The sequence below is a fragment of the Amphiura filiformis genome, chromosome 18 (assembly GCF_039555335.1).
Source record: "Amphiura filiformis chromosome 18, Afil_fr2py, whole genome shotgun sequence".
NCBI classification, from domain to species: Eukaryota; Metazoa; Echinodermata; class Ophiuroidea; order Amphilepidida; family Amphiuridae; genus Amphiura; species Amphiura filiformis.
In genome coordinates, this window is record NC_092645.1 from 20,813,888 (window position 1) to 20,826,497 (window position 12,610).

The following is a 12,610-nucleotide window of genomic DNA, read 5'->3' on the forward strand; positions in this document are numbered from 1 at the left end:
AAATTGGACAAATATTAGAATTTGACCCCTTTTGACCTTTCGTTGACCTCTGGTGACCTTGAAATGACCTCCAATATATTTTGAATCATATCAATTTTCATTTAAATTGGACAAACTTTAGAATGTTACCCCTTTTGACCCCAAAACAGACCCCTCCTCCATGTTTAAGCCAAATCTGATTACAATCGTATATGAACATAATGCTAGAGCCCTTTTGGCATTATTCTGATGATCACAGCACGTAATATGCAGAAAATATTGAATTTTAAAGTGATTTTCAGTAATCAACCATTTTTGTTTTTTTTTTGACCTTGAACTTAAAATCTGTGAGGACCCCATAGACACCAACTAATGTCAATGCATATGTGTCAGTCGCATCTCTGTACCATAGAATCTGTAGGAAAAGAAGCATTTTGAAGGTATTTGGTTATGTGCCGGAAATACCCCCTTAATGACCTTTGACCCCAAATCTGTGAGGACCAAATAGGTCAATGTATAAATCTCATTACTGTACCATGTAATCTGTAGGAGAAGAAGCATTTTTGGTAAAAATCACATTTTTAGCCAACATTACTCATGCATGACGTTTGACCCCAAATGGGTCATGTCAAATGTAAAGGCTGGGGTAGTGGAGCTTGTGCCCAAGTTTGGTCATAATCGGTCAAATAATAAAGGAGCTAGAGCAAATTATGTTAAATGTTGACAGAAGAAGAAGAAGAAAGAAATCGCCCAGAAACAGGAGTCTAGCCGCCGCTCGGCTAGACTAATGATTGCGTTCGCCTGCGACCGAGAGCATGCACAGCCAGCAGTGACAAATGAATCTGTGAGAACCGGAAGTGATCCCTTAATTACCTTTGACCCCGCAAAAATATTACATAGTGCTTAGGATGTCATAAGGAATATTCCTGGTGAATTTCAGCTTAATCGGAACTTATACATGGATTTTGATTTTTTTTAAATTTATGATTTTAAAACTTAATGACCTTTGACCTCAATGTAAAAAAACACCATTAACCCCAAATCTGTGAGCACCCCATAGACACTGGGTAATAACAACGCATGTGTGCAAGTGGTGTCACTGTCCCACGTAATTTGTGGGAGAAGAAGCATTTTAAAGGTATTTCGTTTTATACCGGAAGTGGCCCCTTAATGACCTTTGACCCTAAATAAAAAAAAACACATATACACAGGGTAACTACAATTTATGTGTGAACATACCGTTACTGTCCTATGTTTTTCTTAGCAAATAAAATTTTTGAAGTTTTTTCGTTTTATACCGGAAGTGACCCCTTAATGAACTTGCAAATATAGTGGTCGGCAGAAAAAAGAAGAAAAAAGAAAGAAGAACTAGACTTAGCTGTGGTCTAAGACCACGAACACAGCCGTGTTGTAACCCCCAATGACCTTTGACCCCAAAATATATGAAAACCCCTTAGACATTGGCTAATGTCAATGCATGGGTGCACGTGGCATCACTTTGCTATGTTATTTGTGGCAGAAGGGGCATTTTGAAGGTTTTTCGTCTCAGGCCGCAAGTGACCCCATAATGACCTTTAACCCGAAATAAACAAAAAATACCACATATGAATTGGGTAACCACAATTCATGTGTGAACATACCGTTACTGTCCTATGTTTTTCTAAGCAAATAAGAAATTTTGGAAGTGACCCCTTAATGACCTTTGACCCCAAATCTGTGAGGACCCCATAGACACTGGGTAATAACAATGCATGTGTGCAAGTGGTGTCACTGTCCTACGTAATTTGTGGGAGAAGAAGCATTTTAAAGGTATTTCGTTTTATACCGGAAGTGGCCCCTTAATGACCTTTGACCCTAAATAAAAAATTACCACATATACAAAGGGTAACTATAATTTATGTGTGAACATACCGTTACTCTCCTATGTTTTTCTTAGCAAATAAAACATTTTTGACGGTTTTTCGTTTTATACCGGAAGTGATCCCTTTATGACCTTTGACCCCAAATCTGTGAGGACCCCATAGACACTGGATAATAACAATGTATGTGTGCAAGTGGTGTCACTGTCCTACGTAATCTGTGAGAGAAGAAGCATTTTGAGTTGAAATCACGTTTTTGACCCCCTGCGTGACCTTTGACCCCACGGGTTTCATATGACATGTAGGGGCATGGTCAATGATGGTTGTGACCAAGTTAGGTCAAAATCGGTGTAAGCATGTAAGTGCTAGAGCAAATGTAGTGGTCGGCAGAAAGAAGAAGAAGAAAGAAGAAAGAAAGAAGAAAGAACCTGTAAGAAAAAAGACACAGCCGTGACGGCTGTGTAAAGAAGAAGAAGAAAGAAATCGCTGAGAAACAGGAGTCTAGCCGCCGCTCGGCTAGACTAAGAAGATCCTGTAAGAAAAAAGACACAGCCGTGACTAACGCCACGGCTGTGTAAAAGAAGATCCTGTAAGAAAAAAAACACAGTGTAACTAGATATACGATCTGTTGCGGTTACCTGCGACCGCTAGCACTGACTGCCACCACGTATTTTGTTGAAAACCGGAAGTGATTCCTTAATTACCTTTGACCCCGCAAAAATATTACATAAACTGGGTAACCACAATTCTTGTGTGAACATACCGTTACTATCCTGTGTTTTCCTTAGCTAATAACAATGTTTGTAGGGATTTTGTTTTATACCGGAAGTGGCCCCTTAATGACCTTTGACCTCAAATAAAAAATATCATATATTTACTATGTATGGGAGGGCGAGTTAGCGCAGCGGTAGTTCCCTCGCTTTGCACCACTGAGGTCCCTGGCTCAAGCCCCGGCGCGGCCCAAGGACTCATGTGCACTTGGTTTATCCCGATTCCATGCTCGCTCTCGCAGGTTTTCTCCGGGATCTCCTGTTTCCTCCTGTATCGCAAAAATCGGTGATTAGTTGTTTGGTTATCAAAAACTTCCTTCACCCAATGGAATTTGGGGAGCTGCACAGATAATTGGTGGATGTTACAATCTAAATGCGGATAGGTGTGCGCCGTTCGGCAGCAACCTAGTTGGTGCGATCTGATTGTGATGATTCACCATTGCAGCGAAATTACAGCGCTTTGAGTCCTCTAAGATCTGGAGAAAGGCGCTTTATAAATCCAAAATTTATTTATTATTTTATGTAATAACAAGTCATGTGTGAACATGACTCTGCTATGTTTTTTCTGGCTAATAAAAAATGTTGAACATTTTTGATTTTTGACCGGAAGTGACCCTTAATGACCTTTGATCCCCATTCTGTGAAGAACTTTTAGACACTGGCCATAGATGATGCATGTGTGCAAGTGACGTCACAGTGCTATGTAATATGTGGAAGAAGAAGCATTTTTAATGAAAATCTAATTTTTTTGTTTCTAACCGGAAGTGGCCCCTTAATGACCTTTGAGCTCAAATGAAAAAATACCATATTTAGTATGTAATAACAATTCATGTGTGTGTGTAACTCTGCTATGTTTTTTCTTGCTAATAAAAAATGTTGAACAAAGTTTTGGTTTTTGACCGGAAGTGACCCATTAATGACCTTTGATCCCAATTATGTGAAGAACTTTTAGACACTGATCATAGGTGCTATGTAATATGTGGAAGGAGAAGCATTTTTAGTGAAAATCACGTTTTTGGCCACTGACCGGAAATGACAATGTGACATTTGTGGCACCACTCAGGGGTTCTACTATGATCAACATGGCTGAAAGCATGTGGCTACGATGGCTGATTATAATGTTGACAGAAGAAGAAAGAAAGAACTAGACTTAGCTGTGGTCTAACCCACGAACACAGCCATGTTGTGACCCCTAATGACCTTTGACCCCAAAATATATAAAACGCCCACATACTTGTGGCAGAAGGGCATTTTGAAGGTTTTTCGTCTCAGACCGGAAGTGACCCCTTAATGACATTTGACCCAAAATAAAAAAATACCACATATGAATTGGGTAACCAAAAAACATGTGTGAACGTACCGTTACTGTCCTATTCTTAGCAAAAAAAAAAAAAAAAAATTGAAGGTTTTTCGTTTTATGAGACCGTTCATTATTTCTACGGGGGGGAGGGGGGCGGGAGCAGACAGAAAGTCACTGCCGAAAACTATATGACCCCCCTTCTTCGATAATAAAAACCATATGACCCCCCTCCGAGCTACATGAAAATCATATGACCCCCCCCCCCAACCAAAAAAGAAAGGGTATTGCTGTGGAGTAGTGGGGTCTTTGTAATTTTGGTTTAATGCTGACTTTCTCTGTACCATTTTTCACCATGTAGCAGTGATTTCAGTGTGCATTTCATTAGGCACAGTAGCTAGTGGACGCTTAAAAATGCTGCCGTATGCACACAAAGTCATGTAATTGCGCATGTCGGATCAGCTGTCTCAACGCATTACGTCACTGCCACATACCAGGCTGAAAAATTATGCTTTACTTCTTGCTGTTTTGCTATCCGGCTATCAATTTTTCACAAAAAGCACCTAAATTTACCTTGCACTTTTCCCCAAATATTGGTCTCTACTGAATAGCCATGCACCCATCAATATACCATTATCACTGAAAAGGACCCCAAAATCATGGCACATCCTCATATACCTTCAGTTAAAACTCTTCTATGGAGTATTCAGGAGGAAGCACTACCAAGTACCAAGTACCTTCAACCAGGTAGACAGGGGCGTAGCCAACTTTTTTGGTCAGGGGAGGGCAAAATAAAAAAAATCGGGGGGGGGGGCATAGACAAAAAAATTACAGTTGCATCATACAATACTTACACACTGTATGTCTTCGAGCTTCAAAACAGGCTTTACGATGTGCGCACGTAGCGCGCAGAAAATTTGGTATTTTACACTATTTTCGGCCATTATCAGGTTAGAAATGGTTTTATCTTTATAATGTGCGCGAATAGCACGCAAGAATTTTGTATTTTACACTATTTTGGCCCATGATTGGGCTGAATTTTCTTTTCCTTTGCCCTTCTGATTATCTCTTTCATTTTTGGTCAGAGGGACACTTTTTTCTATCATTTTTTGTCATGATGGGGGCATTCTGCACCCCCCTTCTGGCTACGCTACTGTAGGTAGAACCCCACAGGGTATTTTAACTTCAAAACTTTTTTTTATTTTTTACAATATTATTATTTTGTCTCACATGCATGTACACACAGTTTTTGGTTCAAACTGCCACCCTGTGCTCTAGCTAGTACATACATATACTTTAATACTACAGGTCCTGAACAAACCACAGTGATATTATCCATTAGACTGAGTGATTAAAGTTACAATTTGTCTGCCTCCGCAGGAGGTAGTTTGCTTTGAAGTTGACACCTAAAATCCCGCACATTGCGCGACATGTAGGCCGATTGTACAAATTTATATTCCGACAAGTACTCTAATTTCCGCCCAATATCGAGAGCCCAATATATATCCCCCACCTCTCTGCGCCATACATAAATTCGCCTATCGCCATTTCCGAATGTTCAAAAAGGTAATCACGCTTCCTCAGCATGTGCAATAAATTAGCATTAAAATTAGTCTTATTCTATAGGGATTCTAGAAACACCTAGCACGTGGCGCCAATGGCGCGGGTCTATCAAGTTAATGAATTATGCATTATAATTTTTCAAGCTCATATGTTGTATAATTGAAGACCGAATTAAAAAGACTAGCTTGCGTATGCCGTCCTGTCAACCAGACCAAAATGCCATACTGCGCAGGTCAGCAACCAATCACGGCGCGCCTTTGTCATGACGTCAGACGCAAACTAGTCTTTTTTAATTCGGTCTTTAATTATTATAGGTTGTAGCCTCAGCGCTCATCAGCAGCTTTATCGTAGAAGACAAGTTGGCAAACCGTTATGCTGCCAATGGGAATACATGGGAAATTAATTAGGGCCACTTATTAGAAAAGTTGATTAGGGCCTAAATTAATTATGCAAATGGAAATTTGCCAAAGGCATCCATGGGTTTTATATCTTATTTTGTAGCCGATCTGAACATTTTACTTTTTATAATTCTTGCATATATAATTAGAAAATAAGGCCTACCTGACAACATTGCATAACAAAATAAAAGAAAGTTGTTGCCAACTTTTTGGTTTCGCGCCATTTTCACAGGCCATATTTTGGTAACCGAATATCCGATTAAAATAAAATTTTCAGTCTTGTAATCAGGAGAGAATGGACTCACATATTTCAATCAGACAAAAATCTATATCCAATAGCGTTACCTTAAAGCTAGCATTATAAGTATCTCCTTAACTAATAACAAAAGGTGCCCACTGGTATCTTGGAGGCATTGTCTTTTTTAAAGACATTTCTTGTTTTGCACCAAGAACAATCTTTCAAGTGGCAGGTTTGGAAACTTGGGGTCAAAATCATTTATATAATTCATTAGTTTTATGTAATTAGGCTAAAATGGCTGTAAATTGATTGACAACTTAGAGTTGGATGAAATCATACAGAATTTATAAAAAATATCAAATATTAAGTTTAATTTCTTCATTTATCAAACTATCAAGCTGATTTATTAATTTTCAGTCTCTTAAATTGTAAATATGCATCAACTTCTACGTATACATGTACAGGGTGCAGTATACATTGCCCCCTTTGGTGTATAATGAATGAGTTGCGAAAACATGCACATAGACATGTACACACCCCTCCTAAGGCTATAGTGTCTGCGGTTTGTGTGTGTTCACTACTCACTGGCAGTCACTGCACATTTGTCCCGAACATTTGTCTAATTTTAAAAAGATGTTTTAGAATTAATATTATTATTATTATGATTATGATTATGATGATGATGATGATGATATTTTTCTATACTGTATTTGAATACATTGCTCTTTGTGTACACTTTTCTAGTCCCTGGCCCTGGGCACAACTGTGAGTTAGGCCTACATGTAGTGTGTCACACACCCACAAATACCCCCCACATGACTGCTGACATGTGATACATGTAGTTTTTACCTTCAGAGTTACCTGTTCAAGTTACTGTCATGTCATGGTGGTTTGGGGGAGTCTTTATAGTGTAACTAGGGTATGGAAATGACACCTACTGTGGGGTTTGATAGTGGATGTGTATAGGGGAGCGGTGTGGGGTGGTGTAGCTGTCTCTTTTCATTGTAAAAGAACAGAGTCTGACCACAGCATTACTGTGCAGCAGCTTGATTATTCCTAATTCTCTATAACGAAAATGGCAGTATGTATGTATGAAATATAGTTCAAAATTCTCTTATTTCAGCCAATTTGTATTGTAGATATGAAATTACTGCGGGCCCGATGATACGCTGATACGCAGGGCCCGTCATATTTTATCACCAACATCAGTATTACGACGGACTCAATGCTGACTTCAACACCAATCCGTGCATGAAGTGTCAGTCGGGACTAGTCCCGGGACAAGTGTACTATTTAAAATTTTGCAAATTGAGTTTGGGGCCTTTTTTGTTTTAGTTTTAAGCAATGATAAAAGTGTAAAAATCATGCACCATGTTTAAACAATATAATTAGGCCTACGAGTGGCTTCAATTCGTCGGTCGCAACACATAGTGGCGTAGAGCGAGTTTCCAAATTTTCCGTTTCACATAGTGGCGTATAGGTTTAGAGCTAGCTATTATCCAATAATAGTTCTTCCTTGTTAACTAGTAAAGATACAGCTTAATAGTTTGAACCTTAAACTTCAATTTCAAATGGAATCCGGCCACTGAGAGATAACAGTGGAGGAGTATTGACTCCTTTACTAGTAGCATATCCTTCAAAAATGTTTTGCTCGGAGCCGTATTTTGTCCTTCACGTACGCCACTATGTGTTGCGGCCGACGAATTGTGCCTTCATTTTCACACATTTTCTAACTTCTCGGAGCCCCCTTGCGTATGCATAAAGAAGTTACCATTTTTCACTTCTGCTTTGGACACCAGGCCCTTTATGTTTAAAGCAATAATTGACACAATAGTGACAATTTGTCGACGAATGACTTCAAATAACAGCGTTAAAATTTTCCACCAAATGGTTTCAATGACACAAGTTTCCAACTTCTCAGGAGGGAACACCCCTCTGCCTATGCATAATGAAGTTGCCATTTTCTATTCTGCTTTGGACACCAGACCCTTTCTCATGTTTATGTTTAAAGCAAACATTCATCGACGAATGACTTCAATTGGGCCGTCATTTCACAAATTTTCGGCTTTTTCAAATTAAAACTTTACACAATAATAGTGCCAAAATGGTCCACCAAATGGCTTCAATAGGTCTTCATTTTGCAAAAGTTTATTACTTCTCAGGGGGCACATCCCCCTCAGACACCCCCTGCGTATGCATAAAGAAGTTAACCTTTTCGCTTCTGTTTTGGACACCCGACCCTTTATGTTTAAAGCAATAATTTACACAATAATAGTGAAAGCTTGTCCACAAAATGGCTTCAATTGGGCCGTCATTTCCCAAAATTTCGGCTTTTTCAAATTAAAATTGTACACAATAATAGTGCCAAATTCATACACTCTTCGATAGCGAGAACCAATCAGAGCAAGCGTTAGAAAAATCCAAACCATGCATTGATTGTGTCTAATTGCACTCCGCGTACTACGCGCAGTGTTTCGTGCGCGTTCGCGTCGCGTAGGATCGATTCATTTTTCGGGCGGGTTGATGCATTTATATTTGGTTCTATTTTCCACTATTTTTAGTGATAATTTTGTTATAAAAAAAAGTAAAAATCACGTGTTGATGCATTTATATTTGGTTCTATTTTTTGGTTCTATTTTTTGGTTCTATGCGGCTAATGCACTCCCCCTTTCGGGGCTCGTGCATTAGACGCATCAACATCAGCGCGCGTGCATTATTTTGTCTAATTTCTCTCCCAACAAGTAATACGCGTTCATTAACCTATAAATGGTCCACCAAATGGCTTCAACTAGGTCTTCATTTTGCAAAAGTTCTCACTTCTGAGGTGGGCATATCCCCCTCAGACACACCCCCCTGCGTCGCGCAAGCGCGACGTACGCCGCTGCCGCGCCGATGATTCTAAGTTTGTGCCCCCCCTTCAAAAATCCTGGATCCGCCACTGGTTTTGGTGCAAATTTATGTGAATTCACACTGTGGCAGGTGAAAAACAAGCAGATTCCTCCGAGGCCAGACTTAAGTCCGCACTAGGACCAAAGTGTCGGCCGACACGCAAAGCGCAAATCTAATGGTCAGGGATCCAGGGACAATGTTCCAGTTGGGGGTCCAGGGGACGAAGCCCCAGAAGCTCCAGGATTTTGAGGTGCAAAACCATCTGACCCCCCCTTTCAATAACTAAAAAGCCATCTGACCCCCCCCCTTTTGCCTGACCAAAACCATCTGACCCCCCATGTATTCTCCCGGCCCCCGTTCTTTTGTTTTCTGTGATAGTGCTGTGTTTTCGTGTTATATTTTGGAAATACAGTATCTTTTAATTCATATGTTATAATATAGTGATTATCTTAAACATCTGCGTGTAGTTGCCGTTCATTACCCTTAATTGATCCTAAACAAAATGTTTTCATCATTTCAGAAATCAAGTGTTTATTCCACCACCACGCCAGGATTCCACGAATCGGACTATTGATCATCATTATCATAGAGACCAATGTAAACCACATGATCAACTGGTCTTCATAAAGACACATAAGACAGGGAGTACCACTTTGCAACTCATAGCTCAAATGTACGGGTATTACCGCAATTCTTCCTTCCTGTTCAACGCGAATGATCGAGGCACTGGACACATAAGATACATAAAAGTAGATATAACTAAAATCCTCCCTCCATTAAATGTATCGCAAGGTGATTATGATAAATATGCAAATCAGTTCGACATGTCCACAATACACTTCAAGTACAATCGTACATTTTTTAATACTGTAATGAAAAATGACACTAAGTATATTACTGTGTTACGCGATCCAGTGAAACAGTTCGAATCCGCGTTTGTGTTTTTTGGATACGCTAAGAAAGGAAATGTATCTACGGAGGCGTGGATAAACAAATGGTTCAATGGATCGAAACGCGGTAGATTCCTCAATAATAATCAAATGCTTGATTTAGGATTGCCAGTAAAAAGTTTTAGGAATAAATCTGCAGTGATGTTATATATTAAGAAGCTTTCTCGTGAATTTGATCTAATGCTTATAACCGAATATTTTGACGAATCTTTGCTGTTGCTCCGGAAGCTAATGTGCTGGAGTTTTGATGATATCTTATACATAAAACAAAACGCTAGAACAAATGCATCTCACTCACAGTCGCTATCACAACAAGTGAAAGACAAGATAAGAAAACGGAATTTTGCAGATACAGATCTTTATGAATATTTTAATCAAACATTGTGGAAGAAAATTGCTGCATATGGACCATCTTTTCGCCGCGATTTACAGTACTTCAAAAAGAGACAAAGTGCACTTTATAACCTCTGCGTGGGGAACACTGCATCCCAACAAATTAAGCAGAAGAATGTAGCGCGAACAACGTATAGTTTGACCCCTAATGCTACGGATTACTGTACTTTATTGGTCAATAAGCACAGAGATGTTTTTAAACGTCTCTGGAAAAAGCAAACAAAAAAAGTAAATAATAATAATAATAAAATAATAATAAAAAAAAAAAAAAAAAAAAAACAATAAATAAATAAATACTTGAAGAAAGACGACTATCTTCGTGCAGAGTGCCCTATGCATTAAGGGATCTGGAATGAGCGTTTTGACAGTATTTTTGTGGGACATGAAAGCACATCAGATCAGTCTTTCTGATATCAAATACTTTTCATTTTTTGAAATTCACGATATAATACAAATTTTATGACAAATTATTAAAATTTGATATTTTTCACATTTTTGATATATAACAATCCTCGAAGTAAATTTTATAAATATAATGATATATTCTTAACATGTATGTAGCTGGGAGGAAAAGCCAACGATCAATTCAAAATTTTGACCTTTCATATTGAAGATATGGATTCCCCCCCAGCCCCAAAGACCGAATTTATGTTGGCGTTTTGGGAAAAAATCCATATCTTCAATACTAAATTTCAAAATGTTCAATTGATCGTCGGCTTTTCATCCCACCTACATACACTTTAAAGCGCCAGGTAAAAATCTGGAAAATATCAAGTTTAGACTGCGCTTGCAGCTATCATGATGACAAGTGATATGTGTTTGAGTACATTTTGTGGTCACCTTGAGATAAATACTACCCATAGAAATGATTAATGTATTTCCATTAGCCAGTGTCAAGGGTTAGTAACTTTGTGGTGGATATGTGTCATCAGCTAGTTATAGAGGGTATCCGTGTTCTATAAGCTGCATATCCTATCAACGACTGCTATACCTTGTTTAGGACTTTCAAAAGAAGTACCTGCATGTGCAACCATGACTGTTTCAAACTAACCCACTAAAGTCATGCAGGTAACTCCGTCGTGCATTGAATTAGTTTTAATGAGGAATACTACGGGAACCAGCGCCTTTTGTTAGAAGTCACACATGAGTGAAGTGGATAAACTCTATTGTAACTGCATAAACCAGGCACACATTCCATTTGGGGCGCACAACGATCTAGCTCTTTTTGTATAAATCATCAGATTTGTAAAGTTTACTTCGAGTACTGTTAAATATCAAAAATATAAATTTTTAATCATTTGCCATAAAATGTGTATTACATTGCGAATTTCAAAAAAATCAAAATTATTTGATATCAGATTTGATATGTCTGATGTGTGATGTGCTCTAATGTCATACCCCATCCCTTAAAGCAGAGCTAAAACAAAAGTTGTAACTCTGAGTTTCACGCTAATGCGATCATCAGACAACTGAGCTGAGAGCTACAACTTTCGTGCCACAAGTTCTACTCTTAAATAAATAAATAAATAAATAAATAAATAAATAAATAAATAAATAAATAAATAAATAAACAAATAAACTAATAAAAATAGTGTTACATAGATTCCAATTACCATGGTAACAAAATGTACACATGACCTAAAACCTTTGCAGCGCAACCAATTTTCTATTATATGGGAAAAATATACGGGGTTAGAAACAGGGCTGTTAAAGAAAATCAATATAGGGAAAAATAATTTATTCCCGCTTAAATTTTAACGACATATCGTCCTCCAATTCTTGCGTTTTAAAATAGTGGGGTACACACCCTCATCTATACAGTCGTAATGAGGTAAAGTGAGGTCTGTAAAGGAAAATAATGATAATTGTTTTTTTTTTGGGGGGGGGGTCTATATATTTTATATTTTTCCAAAATGGTGCAAACATTTGGGCGAAATGGGGATTAAAAAAAATCGATACGGGAAATGTATATTATTCACTTGTAAGAGTTCTAAAACTCTTTTAAATTAAATTAAAATAAAATCAGGCAATAAGAACAATAATCATTAGATTGATCAGTAAATCGACCTAGAGGGCATTTTACCACTTCTCTCCTTTTAATGGAGTAGTATCATTATGTTATATAAAGCGTATTAAACGTTTTCGTAACATTCAAAAAACATTTTTTAGAAAACTTATTGCAAAAACATTGCGTTTGGCGCCAAACTGTTTGCAAGCAATATTTTACAATCACATTTTTAAAATGTTGTTATAGTGTGTTTTCATATAAAACGT

At 38.1% G+C, this 12,610-nt stretch overlaps 1 protein-coding gene across 1 annotated transcript in view; it reads left to right on the forward strand.

The window, feature by feature from the left end:
• The window catches only part of LOC140139022 (uncharacterized), a 41,507-nt gene that overhangs the window by 12,206 nt on the left and 16,691 nt on the right, over window positions 1-12,610 (forward strand). Inside the window, exon 3 of the mRNA XM_072160804.1 lies at window positions 9,514-10,551. Coding sequence (XP_072016905.1) covers window positions 9,514-10,551 — 1,038 coding nt within the window. The remainder of the gene's footprint in view (window positions 1-9,513; window positions 10,552-12,610) is intronic.